The 16,581-nt window shown below is 37.6% G+C and overlaps 1 protein-coding gene across 1 annotated transcript in view; it reads right to left on the bottom strand.

Annotated features, from left to right (window-relative positions):
- adgrb3 (adhesion G protein-coupled receptor B3) overlaps positions 1-16,581 on the bottom strand; it is a gene marked incomplete at its 5' end in the record, with an annotated part of 112,241 nt that overhangs the window by 15,131 nt on the left and 80,529 nt on the right. The window contains 3 exons of the mRNA XM_080507948.1: positions 5,305-5,407; positions 5,580-5,683; positions 6,734-6,860. Of these exons, the coding sequence (XP_080364074.1) occupies positions 5,305-5,407; positions 5,580-5,683; positions 6,734-6,860 (334 nt within the window). The remainder of the gene's footprint in view (positions 1-5,304; positions 5,408-5,579; positions 5,684-6,733; positions 6,861-16,581) is intronic.

Here is a 16,581-nt window from a genome sequence, read left to right as displayed (position 1 = left end):
AGAGCCACCTCATTGTCTTAGATATACTTGAATAATTTTAACCAGTCTGTTCTATTTCCCCAGCGAGTTCTCATTAATTTTCAGTAGAAGATTTAGACAGGTTTAACTTTTCAATTGAAAGGGCCTTCTTCAGGTTTAAGTGTTCCAGTGTTTCAACTAATGGGTGTTTGGGTGGAGGACATTCAATCTATTCATCCTCTATACCACTTTATGTAAGTTTGTGTGTCAAGGTGCCAAATTTGGATGACCGTATGTGACGGCAGAGTACACCCTAAGCAGGCCTATCACTGGGCAAACACAGAATTACATAGACATTCACAGTTGTAGGAAATGTCAATTAACCAATTTGCATCAAATACATTTTTTGGACTTTTGGAGGGAACGAGAATACAAGAAGTCCATGATTGCACAAGTCGGACAAGCAATCTCCACACAGAAAGACCCCGATGTTCACTATGTAGATCATTAAAAACTCCATAAAACAAAGTGGCAAAAGCTGTGGTGCAGGTAGAACAAATTGTCATGCAGAATAATACTAGAAGAATGCAGTGACTTTGCCACAACAGTCAGTTATTGGCTACTTTATATCCCACATGCAAACCAGCCCAATAGCAAAGCACCCTTCTGCTAAAATGTTATGAGTGTTTACAAATATTTTCCCAATCATAATAAAAGAATGTTCTCTGGGGGAAAAAAAAGAAAAAAAGCATCCCTCTACCATCATAGTAAACCCCAGTTTGAGTCCATGTGGTATGGAGTTTGCATTATGTGCATGCATGGATTTCCCCTGGTTTTCTTCTAAAATCCAGAAACCTACATTGAGGTTAACTGGTTAATGTAAATTACCCATAGATGTGAATGTGAGTGTGTGTGAGTGTGTTTGTCCTATAATAGATTGGCCATCTGTTCAGCCTGTACGCTGCCTTAACAATTCATCCTCAACCCCTGTGCCCAGCAGCCCTGTGTTGAATAAAGCTATATAGAAGATGGATGGATGATATTCAGGTTTGTCTATTCTTGCACTGGAAAGTATTCAGTTTCAGCCTATTAATTTTAAGTTGCAGTTTGTGAATTTTAATTTAATAAACGCATGCTTTTGGGTTTTTTTCCCCCCCAAATCACAGATTACTGCTGATGACTTAATTTCAAAGATCTTTTTTTCATCCTTCTGAAGTGTACATGTGCTCAATTTTAATTTGCAGACACATCAGCATGTGAGGTGTATGCTGTTTTTCTTATTCTGGTGGACTTTGGATATTTTAACCCCCAACCACCAAATGTGTACTTTCTCATTATACTCATAAGGTTGTACAGCGGCATCTGCCTCTGTCTCCAAGACTCTAATTCTGTCTGCCTTGGCAATACCAACAGCATGTGGCTCTCTCTTTGTTTGCCATCTTTCTATGAACGAGGAGGAACAGCGACAGAGGACAAAGGAAAAGCACAGGCAGGCAAAGGTGACTCACTGACTTCCTGGTCCCAGAGGACACCTCCACAGCAAAGAGATGATTTCTATTAGATGATGAGCAACTCTGAATCCACAAATAGTGGAGCCAATTATATGCACTTCTTACAGGAGATAGAGGAAAAACAAGTGGGGCAGTGTCAGGCAGCATGGCAATTAAACTCACACAGGGGCTGTGTCTTCTCCTCTTGCTGGCCTGCCACTCCAGCATTGGTTCTACAGTTTCTCTGATCAAAGAGTCGGGAGTATTGCTCAGATATTATGACAACAGGATGTTCGATACAAGACCAACTCGTATATCAATAGATACTTTGACCCTTATGCTTTTATCAATAGGATTGCAGAGCAGTCAGATCTGAGCGACTCTGCTGATGAGGGTACAGAGATAGTTTGGTACAGAGTTGTCCAATTAATGTGGATAGTTGAGGTCATATGGGAAAGTAGTCAAACAGGAACATAAATTGGCTTAGATATCTGGACATGGTATAGTATAATTTAATTAAACGCTATCTTCAGTTACGGTATTGTATTACATGTATGATTCTGTGGACTTTTAGCAATTCCATGTGTTCACTTCAGTAGAAATTACAAGTAGAGTGCAAAATAGCGACCTTCTATCTCAAATTTATCTAACTTAAGGTCATCAGGTACAGACGGTATATACCTTGGACAGGTTGTCTCGCCAGTGAAAATGAAGAAAAAAGAAACCCCTGTAAGCGTGCTATAACTAGAAGCTGAAGTGAAAATTACAAGTGAAACATTAATTAAAACCCAATTAAATATTGGGGGAAGGGAACGGGGGTGTCAACAAGCTAATAACCACAGTACTGACATCAATAATCTAATACATTAAATGTATTGTCATTTATTATTTTAGGTTTGTGGTCTCCTGATAAATTTCAGATTAAAGGCTAATGCATTTACCACTTAGCTTCAAGAATCCTTTCTTTCTTTCTTTCTTTCTTTCTTTCTTTCCGCATTACTCACAGCAGACAAACCACGGCAGTTGCAAGCGAAAATATGAGCGAACAAAGACATTGATGAAGTCAGAATGATCTTCTCTGATGGCTCATTATTTCCTGTTTTTTTTCCCCTTTCACATTTCACAAAGCTAATTCATAAATTGTTAATACATGTTATAGATTCATGCAGATGTAATGTCCAGCATTAACCTATAAATACCTGAAGCAATGCCCACATGAATCTCAGTCAGACTTTGTGCGTCTCTCTTTAGAGGTCAACGCAATACAATTGTGCCTGTAATTCTATGCCATGAGGGGAGGGATTAATTTTTATGAGGCTCCACAGGAAGAACACGGACTGGTGTGAAGGCCAAGTCATAAGTTCAACTCAATTTCACTCAGTTTGTGTTGAAGAGTAGCATGTTACATGGTTTGCTCTGCCCTGGTACTTGAATTTCTCCCTGGATTTGACGCTAAATGATCTAAAGTCAAGGACACAGCTTTACCATTGCCTTTTGTAAATAAAGACTAACATGTCCAAGTCCTGCTGAAAAAAGAAACTATGCAGTTTTTTTTTTTTTATCTATCTTTCCTTAAGCCAAAATCTTGGCAGGTTAAGAACCATCATATCTGCCTGCAAACACAGTCAAGAAGGATAATTGGTAAACCTAATAAACATTAGCTACAAAATGAATGCTTCCACCTTTAAAATACAAAGAAACTGTTTTTTTATTGTATTACTTTTTTTTAATCACATGAATCTTTCAATGACAACAGATCTCCACGCTGCACAATGGTCAGGTTTGCTCCATATTGTCTTTTTTTTTAAAGAGATAGCATAATCTTTCACTCCTAGTCTTAATCGGGTAATAACCATATTCTCCCATGACAAACAATTTTGTGAATTTGGAACTCTGAGCATCCATCAGCGTAGTTTGTTCACTCTGTGTAACAGACGTTGAGGTGTCATATTCAGCATGTTCGTGGATTTTCTGAAAAGCATCTAATCTCTTTGCAGCTTCTCGAGACAGATATCCCATTAGCAGCAAGCCCAGCGAGTGTTCATGTTAAGTGGTGGTCCTCATAATCAAGACAGGAGATGACTGGAGCCTTGATTAAATCTGACAGGGCTTCAAATAAGATCAGCCATAAAAACTGCCCTAAAGCTTTTTGCATTTATAGACTTGGCTCAGTGTCTGCTATGTGAGGCTGAGGAAACAGATGAACTTATAATGCAGTTTTTGTTATCCTGTAGAATATTTAGGTGAAACGAAAGATGTCGGTTTTGGGTATATGTTTACAGAGCACATTTTATCCAGATGTAAGCAGTCGTTACCAACAATACCCATCTGATAGGGGCTTCATCAAATAAACCAAAAATTATCGGTCCATTTCCTATTTTGTCTTCACTCAACATTGACAAATAACAACAACACACTTTGATTTGAGAATGAGGTTAGGTTAGATATGAGCCCAAACGTCTGGTAGGTCCATCTGCTCCAAGAGTACTGCAAGTCCTTCGCCAACATATTGTAGGTATCCATGTTTTACAGCACCAGGAAAAAAGCATCACTATTGGTGGGGGACCCATGCATTGTTAAACTCTTTCAAAAGCTATGACTGCTGCATTATAACAATAGACAAATGTTAAAACAATGGCTCTTAATGAGCCAAAAAAAAAGACAAACCCCAAAGGAGAATAGATTGATGGCCAAAAACAGGAGAAGATAATGAGTTAAGGGGGAATAAAAAACAGTGTGCCTCTTGCAAAAGGTAAAGACACACTGAGAAAATGGTTACACAATAAAATATCTGTAATCGGGCAATGTGTCATTCTGAAGAGCTGCCAAATGACTGAGAAGGGCATCTGTGTGGGCAGCTTGTAAATCCCAACTACTTTTTGCCAAACAATCTTTTACATTAGCCATTTGTTTACTGGCCAGTTACAAAGCTGGAGGGAGGAAGTGATATATTTCACTGGATGCAGTCCCGCTTTAGTTACAGCAGTTGTTCTTTTCAATCCTCCTCTGACTCGATATGAAATTCAGCTGTCATTGACATCTAAACATAAACAGTGTAATGTCTTTCTGAGATGGCTGTGCATCATTACAGCCATACACAATGCACATCAGTTTGGCATCAAGTAAGCTTTTCTGCTCCTCCACAGTTAACTCTGCTTCATTGCTGAACTATTCAAACATGTTTTCATTGCATTGTCCATGTTCAAACTATCATTATGGTCATTATTGTAGTTTTTTATGGCTTCATACTTTAATTACAATTACATATCAACACTATTTCCCTGCCAACAGAACAAGGTTGTCTCAAGTTTACCTGAAGGCAGTGTAACACCTGAGTAAAGTCCAGTGGTCCAGAACCAATACAGAGCAGATCTACAACTTATAGATGGATTACAAACACGTGATTTTCAGTACAAATGAAAGCCATCTTCATACCACTTGAAGTTTTTTTGCAGAAACAGCATTTTTCATATTTCTAATCTATCACAGACTGAGCCAGTGACTGGCATTGACAAGTTCAATGGTTTATAGATATGATTTATCTTAGAAAGAAAGAAAGAAAGAAAGAAAGAAAGAAAGAAAGAAAGAAAGAAAGAAAGAAAGAAAGAAAGAAAGAAAGAAAGAAAGAAAGAAAGAAAGAAAGAAAGAAAGAAAGAAAGAAAGAAAGAAAGAAAGAAAGAAAGAAAGAAAGAAAGAAAGAAAGAAAGAAAGAAAGAAAGAAAGAAAGAAAGAAAGAAAGAAGAGTCCTGTTAAAGCTACATGAGGCCACACAGTAATGTGTCTCTTGAAAATATCATGAAAACCAATGTCTGGAACATTGCAAAGTATGTCTTAACAATTATTAAATGATACTTACAACGTTGTGGGTCTGTGTTTGTCCAACCAGGATCAATATGTTTGAGCAGACTATAGATAAGCAGAAGTTGAGCAGGATGATAGATCTTTCAGAGCGAATATATCTGGAGGGAGGAAACAAATTACAAGGACAAACAAATCAATGTATTTCTTGTAGATGAGTGATCAGTTGCAAGGCTTTGACTGCTAAAGATGTAAATAAATTAATTAATCAGTTTGGGTTTGTTTTTTTTCAATCATATGCTTTTGTGTATGCTGTTATAGTGTTGCAATTACCTCCATAGCACAGCGTAGATCACTGCCAACGTGATCAAGGCGAGGCAAGACAAACCACAGCCAACTATCAATGTCACAGATGGGACCCCTGAGAACTCCATGGTCTGTGGAGAAAGACAGGGCAAGACAAACCAGTCAGTGGGTGGTTGGATGTGGTTCATGCAGGACAGTAAATCTTTATTATTGCCCAGTGAAGGAACCAATCAAAACAACCACCACCAACAATGTAAATAGTCCACTGTGGATTCCTTAATTTACTGTGAGGTTTGAGGTACATGCGTGGGCTTGATGGTTGTTTAGATACATGGTCCAAAGCTATTCATACTGTGTCTGGAGATTATACTAAACAACACAGGGCACTACGTTGGTGTGTTTGTCTAATTCAGTTCGCATTAGCCTTTCAAATCACATATATGAAGTCATGTGAAGTAACCAATTACAAGCTAGCTTTGTGGGGATGAGACATACAGTACATTTTGAGGTATCAGTTTAATTTACTGACTAGTGTACAAAAACTAAGAGTCACTATTATGTAGAAAAGTGGTACTATGGTGTTTAATGTTTCAGGCCTTTTAAAGAAGGTTAGTGATTGCTTCTTGTTTCAAACATGTACTAAAGGCCAAAGTGTAAATACAAAATGTCTTCGTCTTGTGACGAAATTACATGGTTCTGTTTCCTTTACAGTTAAAAATTCAGCACATGGGATCAAACAACTTTGCAGGAAAAAAAAAACATTACATATGGATCCAATCAGAATGTGTTTCTGTTTTTGATACAACAAAACTGTATAATTGATGAACTTTAAAAAGAAAAATCATAATCCCTTATTAAATGTGCATTTTAATTAATCAGGAGAGACTGACACACACACACACACATTTGCATGCACACACCCTCCTCGTGCAAGTCCACGTACACAGAGTTATCTGAACCTATGTACAAACTTGAAAATATCCCCCACCATCTCCATTTCACTGCCAGAATACTGTTAAACGGGATTAGCACACCAAAGATTCAATTTCCATTCTCGCCAAGCACACACACGCACCCACTCATGCACGCACGCTCACGCACACGCAACACGGGCACAGCTTTTCTTCATTTACATTAGCCCATAAAACCCACAGTGAATAACAAATCAATAGCCCACTTACTATTTCTCTGGGTTGCTGAGCCAAAATGGCGAAGGTAGATACACGATCACATAAGCATTTAGTATGGGAGGCATCTGTAAGCACCGTTTTACATCCTTTTGTGGACCAGGCTCCCCAAGAATCGTTCCTGCAAGGAGGAGGCAAGAGGAAATTAGAGGCTTAATTCCAGCTGTGACACGACTTCACAGGACTTATCGGCATCGCTTCTTTTCTTTTTCTTAACTATTATTATATTAAAAAAAACCCAAAACAAACGCAGATATGCATCTAAAGCTAAATAGGCGTGCAGATTGTTGCATGAGAGAGAGGGGTAGGAGGGGAAAAAAAAGAAAATCGGAGAGCGGAATCGCTCGGCTCTTGTGTGGCTACGAGCAGCATTTGGAGCAGATAGAGACTCGGAGGAGGGGGAGGACGCACGGAGCTGTCCAAGCAGACCGGTGCTGATTGATTCGCTATACGCAGATAAATACAAAAAAAAAAAAAAAAAATACCTCGCTCACACTCAAACGCCGACATTCGCTTAGAATATGCTCCGGAATAAAAACGCGTATATTTACCTGCATGTCTCTCTATTTTCCCCACACAATCGACTACATTCCTGCTGTTTTATCTCGTCTTTTTGCGTTGCTTTTTCTTTTCTTCTTTTTTTAAAAATTATTATTCTTTATTATCCCTTCGGCTGTTTTAATTAGCAGCTTTTTGACTGCTTCCTTGGGGGCATTTTCACCCTGGAAACGGTGGACAACATCAGATTGATACTCTGTTCCTCTCTGCTGGCGTGAGAGGGGGGAGGCTGACACAAGGAGAAAATAAAGACACGTTGTCGCATCATCTGCTCTTTCGGCTTCAAGTCGAACGCTGCAATGGGACTAAATGTTGCTTTTGGATTATTCCTGAAAATCATTTTACACGAGTGTTGTCGCTCCCCGACGCGACGCTCTCCTTAAAAAAAAAAACACCGCAGAAGTAATACCACCCCGCGGAGGCAGCGCAAATGGTTGCAGCCAGTCTCCACTTCACACCACTAGTAGGTGAAATGAAAGGAGCGTCTCTCTCCCATTTGTCATTCGCCCCCGACTCATTTTCGTTCTTTGCAAGAAAAAACAAAAAACAAAAACATCACCCGTTTAATAAAAAGCACCGTTATAAACTTTATTGACACAAGAAAACCCGAACGTGACTGTGATCACGGAGCAGGTTTGCCGCAACAACACGAGCCCCCATATTAAGATGCCGGTCACAAGCAAAACACCTGTTGTCTTGCAGAAAAAAACAAAACAAACAAAAAACAAAACACCTGGCTGTCTTTTCACTCTTCAGCATCCCACTCAAGTCGTGACAAAGGCAAAACAAGACGCATACATCTGATTTAGGACGATATAGAGCTCTGTGATTTGTGGGAGCAGCCGTGCCTGCTGTGCAAGGCAATCCTGCTTTGTCATTTGATCAATATGGCAACAATATTTATCATTCCTGGAAGGGAACTGTGGGGCCAGTTGCAAATTCCCAACCAGGGCCAATCGGTTCTTAGGTCTGTCTGTCAGTGCACAACACTAAAACGATAAATGAACCTTCAACATTATTCTCAACCTCGTCGTTCCTCTTCTTAACTGGATTGTGGCTATTCTTCATACCCATCAAAACAATGAAGGCAGTTAGTGCCCTGTATTTTGAAGCTTGACTCACAGCTTTTTATAAATACCTGGACCAAGGCAGATCAAGAAATATGCTGCCACTGTCGACTATTCAAAATCTGGAATACTAAGTGGAAAGGAACTTTTCATTTGTCCATTATTTATTTTGATGTACTTGGCCCTGCCTATGGGTGAAACACAAAGACCTTTAAACTCAGTTTTCTGATTAGATTGGATGATGTATAGTGTTGCACTGCTGAGTCATGTACCATATCTTGAAGATCAACTCTAAAATGTTTAAATTGTTAAAATCCCCCACAAAATTAATAATGTCTTGAAAATATCCTGTTTAAAATTCCCTGAGATTGTTGACCTGTTCAAGATGTGCACATAGCCAGCGGCATGGATGGATGGATGGATGGATGGATGGATGAATCAATAAAATTGTTCGCCCACTGATTTGTCACTTTAGTGATATTATCATTGTTTTTTGTTGATGGATATATTATTTTAAATATCCCAAACCTCAATATTGTAATTTGTCTTTTGTTATTTGTCTCTTATTGTCATTTGTATCGTTTGATTGTCTCTAAAGTGCATTGCAAAGGGCACCTCAGTTTTATTGTACAGTTGAATGACAATAAATGTTTCGTATCTGATCTTCTGGGCTATACAGGAAAACAATGTAGCATGTATAAAGAAAATCCTATCAGCAATTTCACTTCCTAAAAACGAGGCACAAGTATTAAAATTAACAGAACAGAACCTTTGTATTAAGATCTGGGGGAAAAAGTGTCGCTAAAACTGTTTTCATCCATGTGCCCCACTAAGACGTCAAACTGCTAATAGCAGCTTCATACACAAAGTGCCAGTACAATCCAATGTTTTGTTGATTATTTATACACTTGGGATATATAAAGTAAAATGTGTATTTTATCTATTTGAAAAAAGTTCATTTTTATTTGTGGTAATTGTGACCTCTTATTGATTTTCATGACTCATAAGTGTTTTTCTGAAGAAAAAAAAACTAAATACTGCTTACATATCTCTGTCTATGTATATTAAATCAATACATATTCTATTCTATTCTATTCTATTCTATTCTATTCTACTTTAGATAGCTTGTTGATGGCTGAGCTTTTCTTCAGTAGAGGTGATCAGGTTCCTGTAACTATCAGTTTCCAAATAAAGTGTTCATTTAAAACTGTCTAAATGATTGCACAGATGAACTTTGAAGAAAATGTCATTGCAGAGAAGACACCTTCTCACTGAGCGGCCTTACATGATAGACACCAATGCTTTGAAGAGGCAGTTTGCACAGCCGTCAAATGTCTTAAATGTCTGAGGTGTTTTCCCCAGGATGTTCACTTGCTTGGCGACCAACAACAATCACAATCTTTCCACAGCTGCCCACTTGAGATCACCCTTTGAGCAGGGTGGTGCAGCATGCTCAAAACCTGATTGTCACATTCTGACGCCAACCCATTCTGCATCCATGCTCCTTTGTGATGTGATAGACTGATAGCACTTTTGAAGCCTCCACTTCTAGATAACTTTGGATCCTCCACTCCCCTGCTGAGGACTGAATCCTCCTCATGATCTGTTCATAACTTTCGACTTGCTATAGATGTTTGCTTCCTCATCGTGCCAGAGGGGGAAGCTGACAGGAGAACAATCGGTGACTGGGGATTTATGTATGCCACGTTTTGATGTGTTGTCTGACCTTATTGGGCCTTTGTGGCCCGAGAATATAAAATACTCCCAAGAGAAAGTGTCAGTGTCGATGTTACCCACAGTGAGTTTGATGATGTGACATTCATCACCTACTCTTGGCTGACCACTTTCTATCCATGCAGTGACGTATTGACAACTTTGCATCACAACTTACAGGACTTGAAATTTGTGACAGAACTTGATCACACTCCATTTTTTTATTTTTTTTATTTTTTTACAAATGTAGGTGTCAAGATGGAGGATAACTGACAGCAGAGTGACATAAAGAGCTAACAAAGTCTAGGGCACATAAAGTATTCAAGCAAAGGAGTCTTGCAGAAACAGGACAAAACTCAAATTAGGCTTTTGAGTTTTTGACAGATTGAGTTCCTCCTGTCATCCTAATAAATCTATATGTGTTATCCCACTGTTCAGGGGTCTTTATTAATATCCCCAAAAAGAGACTGGTGAAGCTGAATAGAACTCACCAACCAACCTAACCTGGAGCATTTTTGCCTGCATTTTTCTCACATATCAGACAGCATATGAGAATTGGTTGCTGTACATAGCTCAGAGCAAGTAAAAAAACTTTTTTTTTTTAATTTGTTGAATGCCCCCATTAGATTATCCAGACTCTGCGATGTGGGCTTAAAGAAAGCCTGAGGCTATGCACTTTGGGCAATTTCATGAAGTCTCGAAAGACTGACACACAATGACAGGCAGAGGAGGGTGGGGGCTATGCTGGGAAATTATACCATCCATCTTGGATCTCTTGATGACGGGTCATTTATATCAGCTTGTGAGCCACATTGCGGGTCTTAGCTGAGTGAGAAGAAAAGAAAAATGAGCGTATATTTTTATGTAGTGGGAAAATGCTTAATGATCCTGAGAAGGGTTAAACCCACATATTAAAGCACACTGAATATGACACCATACAGATTGGATATGTTTTTGTGTCTTGAGCAATTGCATTATTATTCAAGTACATGCGTTGTTACCTAATGGACATTGGCATGAAGTAGATGATCACCTAATGTATACATCATCAACAAAATAAGTTCATCCTTCTTTATGCGCTGATTTGAATGACAGGGTGTTTATTGTTCCATTGGTGGCCTGGCATTAAAACAGGTGTTTACATTAAGGTCATTAGTAAATTAAAAGTCCAAAGTGCATGGTGAAATAGCAGTGACAGGTTTACAAACAAAGCCGTATAATCTTACACTTAAAAGGACAGATGAATAAATAAATCAAGCAGATGAGATTCTTCATTACATGAATTACATCGAGTATCATCACAGCACCACTGCCATAAATACATATCATATGCCCGAATGTGTGTTTACATGTAATTGCATTGTGTGCCCTGACACACACCAACCCAACAACACATGTTGCTGTCAAATAAAGAATAGTATTATCATCAGTCCATCATGAATCTTCTACCAAAGCTGTGAACAATCCTAAACATTTTTGCCATGTCTGTCTGCCAATGTCTTGCTGTAGTAACCAAACATCATAAGCAAAAGCACAAGTGGTTTAAATTCATTATAAATTAATCCAGTACAAACAAAGTCTCTCACCATTATTATCCCGACATCTGCATTGTAAATAGTTGCGATTCAAAAGTTGCCCCAAAACAACAAAAATGTTCCCACAAGGGTCCTTGGGATTGAATCTGATCGAGTGGCAGTCAGTGGAGCAAACGTGTCTCTTTGTAGGTTGATGACGTGAAAAAGTTTGACCACTGTGGATCTCAGATGTGGAAATGTCAAAGGAGCTCGACGTCAAAGAAAGAAACCATGAAAGAAGATAAACGCCAACTCGCAATGAAATGTAACTGAAAGATGAAGTAGGAAATGTGAAATTGGGGCTTTAAATATGTCAAGGTGAATTCAACTGCTTACAAAAAAGATGTTAAATTGAGTTGATTATCAAAGTGCAGATAATATCATATTGATAATAACGACAGAAGATAACCGGGCTTTACTCAATTGAAATGATGGCAAGCAAAAATGAATTAAAGTTTATTGCCAAAATCTGATTTTTGCTGAAGATATTTTAAAATAATGTACATGATTTGTCAAAAGGAATTACTATCTGGGCCAGTATGATGTGATGTGCAGGATGTATGTGACTGTGTGGGATTTATTTGTATTAAAAGGAGTTTACTAGATCAAAGATTAAATCTTCTGTTAAAGGATTCATGATGTGTTGATAATGACTCATTGAGAACAAATGACTTTCCCCCCATCCCAATAAGAAGCAAGATATGTATTAAGTAATAACATCAAATCTAAAATAAAATGTATTTCCATATAAGTGTACACTTACGAGAATTTGTTGATGTGTAGTGGTGCACTGAAAAGGCTTGAACAAACTGTAAATCTGCAGAACATGAAGTGTAGATACATAAGATCAAAGTATTTCCTGTGCAAAGCAGGAATACAAATGGAAAAGTCAGTATTCTTTCTGGTTGTGATGCTTTGCAGCAGTGATCCAGTGTTTGGTGCACCCTGCTTGGCTCAAACTCAGCATCTGTGTGCAACCCGATGCTGTGACAGCTGCTTTCACACCCTGACATGTAAATAATTAATAGGCTTTTATTCCTTAGGAACTACACTGTTCTTTGTAAATTATTCCTTCAAACGTAACTAACAATCTGTGCAGTAATCTGAGATAAAGCTACTGTAGCAATTCATTAGAGATTTTTCTAAAGCACAGGTTGAAATCTCTGCTTTTTAATTAGGCGAGCCTCATTCAAGTACATATTGTGATGTGCTTTGTTTTAGTCACCTGTGATCATGAAATATTACCATGTTTCCTGCTGGATTTATGTTGTTTCATCCAGGCTTGGCAATAAAGGCTGAAAACTAGTAATTCTTGCATTAAAAGAAACTCTAATTTACACTGATAAAAGCATTGGAACAACAATTTGATTTACTACCATCAGAGTGCTTTGAGAGAGCTGATACGGTAATGAAACTAGATAAGATCAAAATGAAGGAAATGGACAATAAAAAAGGAAAAGCCACGATATAAATGTCATTCATGAAGACATGACTGACAAAGACTTGCTTTTAATACCAAGGACAATGATCACAACCTCTTGACTAAAACCTTTGTCGTTGTTATGAAAAATTAAATAACTGGAACACTGGACAAGACTAAAGTGATGACAAACCCTAAAAATCCTGTTTTTCTTTTTTAAATCTAATTTTCATTTTTACCTTTAGATGTACCATTTGAAGAGTTTATTATTTAGTTTCACCTTTGCACTTTTTTCAGATTGCAAACAGACCGTTGTATATCCTTTAAAGTGATATCAGATATTTGAATTAATGTTTTTGATCTATGGACTTATTGAGAATGGAAATAACAGGTTGTCTTGTCTGATTGTATATGGTGTGTGATTTGTGATGAAAGCAGGAGGGGGAATAGTTTTTGATAGATGGGGAGTGGCATATAAAAAGGGAAGTGACGAGCAATAAGTAGAAGAAGGTATAATAATACACACTTCATTGAAAGGATATATCAATGAATACTGGAGTGATGTACAAGTTGTAGAAATTTATGACAGTTTCTACTGTCAGGATAAAACCCCCAGATATCTGTATTTCAACCAAAGTATTTACATTTAATGTGAGTTTGGAGTTAATGGCAATAATTTTTCCATCATTGTGTGATGGATGACAGCTCTTATTTACTTTTAAATACAGTGGCTTGTAAAAATATTCATCAACCAACACAACATGCTGCATCATTGTGAAGTGGTAGTAAATTATACATGATTTCTTTGACAAATAAAAACAACAAAGTGTTGCATGCAAAAGTATTAATTCCCCTTCACACTGATAGCATGAAATAAAATCCAATGCAACCAAGTCCCTACAGAAGTCACCTAGTTAGGTAATAGAGACAAACTGTGTGCAATCTCATCTCAGTTCTGGGCAATCTTAGGAGAAAACCTGACTGGGTGGAGGTTCACCTTCCAGCAGGAGAAAGACTCTAAACATACAACCAGAGCTACAATGCAATGGTTTAGATGAAATCATTGCTTGAACAAAGAAGAATGGGCAACGTTTTAGACTCCAGGTGTGAAAAGCTGGTAGAGACATACCCCAAAAGTCTTTCAGCTGTGATTGCAGCTCAGCTACAGGTGGCTCCACAAGGTATTGACTCTGAGAAGATGAATACCATGTTCCTTCCACTTTACAATTATGTGGTACATTTTATTGGTCAACCACAAAAAAAAAATCTCCCCAAAACACATTTTAATTTGTGGTTGTAATGTGACAAAATGTAGGAAAGCTGAAAGGGGTATGAACACTTTTGCAACCTACTGTACATGTATTTGATGTGTTTTTTGTGGTCTGTTGGTGCAATACCTTTAATCACGTTGCAGGGGAGTTACATTGTATGATACCTGTGATTAAAAAAAATTGAAATTTGTAGAATTGGAGATGCAAGGATCAAAAGAGCAAAAGAGAGGGTTTATATTTAAATTTGTCTCACCAAATCACCCCCTTGTACAGATTTGAGTGACCTATGTGTGGAATAAATGGAAAAAAAATTTATGTTGAGGGAAACAGGCTGTCCTGGAAATTCTTCTTTGAGGATCTTCTCATCTTTACTTATAAAGATGGCCATTTTCTGTTTCATATTTAGCCACTGTGATGGATAATTTGAGAGATGATGCTGGAATATCTGTGATTAAAATGTCAGAGGCTTTCCATGCACTGCTTTACAAGCATACAGAGTATTTCAAAACCATCTAATTGCAGGGGGGGGGGGGGGGGCGTTAAAAGATTAAACCAGCTTGTATGCTTGTTTTCATTCTGTAATTTTCCTGTTCTGCAAATATAGAGTCAGTAAAGAACAACAAACAAGACTGAATTTGAATTTTATTCTTGTGATTACAGTCCTCAAATGGCGATAATTATTCTCCCTAACAAGAGTGATGAGTTCCACGTTTAGCTTGGCTGATAAGGCATGCAATTTAATCTCATGCTGGGGTCAGGATGATAGAAGATTTACCAGATAGTACAATGTTTTCTGTAAAAACAATGATTGTATTATTTAATTTAAAATTAGGAATAATGTGAAGGGAAATGAAAACACAGTGGGGAAGTGCACTGATCTAAAGTCAGTGGGTTGCATTTCATCTTTTCTTCATGAGACAGTGGTGGGATAATAGTAATTTCAAGCTTGTTTGATAGCAATAAATATTAACATTTGAAAAAAATAAAAGTGTAGCCTCTGACTTAATATGTCCAGTGCAGTGGAGCTGCAGACCTGAAAAGTAAATGATAGAAAAGTAATATTGGATGTGGTGTCAATGTGGTGTGGAAACTTTCTATGACAATATTTACCTGACTTTTTTCTTTTTTTCTATTTCCTCTGCTATTTTAGGATAACCATTAAGGTGGCCAGGTGGAACAGATTCACCTACAGGCCTGAGTAATAAAAATGAGCCAAAACACACCAACCACATGCCAAGAAATATAATCTACAACACAAAAAGTAGATCTGACAGTTGTAATAGTTGGTTTATTTCAGTTGAAGATTGCTGGGAAATTCATTATCTCTCTTTCACTTTTAAAGCAATGAAGAAAGAAAGCTGTCAAATCCACCATTCTCATCATATACATTTGTGAATGGTAATTTAATCAGATCTTTAGCAAGTGTTCATAACACAGTTTTAAAATACTACATTGCATTATTTCTTGTATTGGGGTGAAGTATAATTGAAATGGTAAACTATTTGAATGTTGGGTGGGTCAATAATATTTCTTTCTTTAATAAAAAAAAAAAACCTGGCAAATTCACTAACTTTTTCCAAAAGGACCAATATTATATAAACTAACTGTTTACAATGATGTAAATCTGCGAATTGCAACAAACATAAACAGCAGAAAGTGCAGTCCAGATTTCCATGATCAATTTGTGAACATTTTCTTTCTAATAATTGTTGCAGTTTGATCACTCATCATTTCGATGGAACCAACATGGCTGACAGATGGTGCATTATGGGCGATGGTGCGCTTTAATAATAAAGTCCTGAGAATAACTGCTATTTCGTAATTGGAGCAGCCAAATATCTGAAAGGAAGATGATTATCATGCTGTGGTATAATTGATTGTTGCCCTGATTAAAGTGGTTCTGATCACATCAGGAAAATAATGCAAACTTGGTTTGGTAAAGTCAGACACAGAGGATGGAGCCAATTTGCCCAAGTAGTTCAAAAATAGCTCAGATGCCCTTGAATACCAGACAGGAAGGCAGAACATGCACAGTTCACAAGCTATTTCAAAGTAAAAACAACTGTTGCCCAATGTGATTTATATACAGCTGCTGTTACCTTCATGATAGGCAAAGACTTTAATAAATTTACAAAAAATTGAAAATGCACAATTACATTTGCACAGAAGAAATCTGGTCTAATCTTAAGTGTCTTAATTTTCCCTCAGTGATTACACCTGCCCTGTGCATCACATTTGT

The sequence above is a fragment of the Blennius ocellaris genome (assembly GCF_963422515.1).
Source record: "Blennius ocellaris genome assembly, chromosome: 13".
NCBI classification, from domain to species: Eukaryota; Metazoa; Chordata; class Actinopteri; order Blenniiformes; family Blenniidae; genus Blennius; species Blennius ocellaris.
The sequence above is the reverse complement of the archived record's forward strand: the minus strand, read 5'-3'. Positions and strand labels throughout refer to the sequence as shown.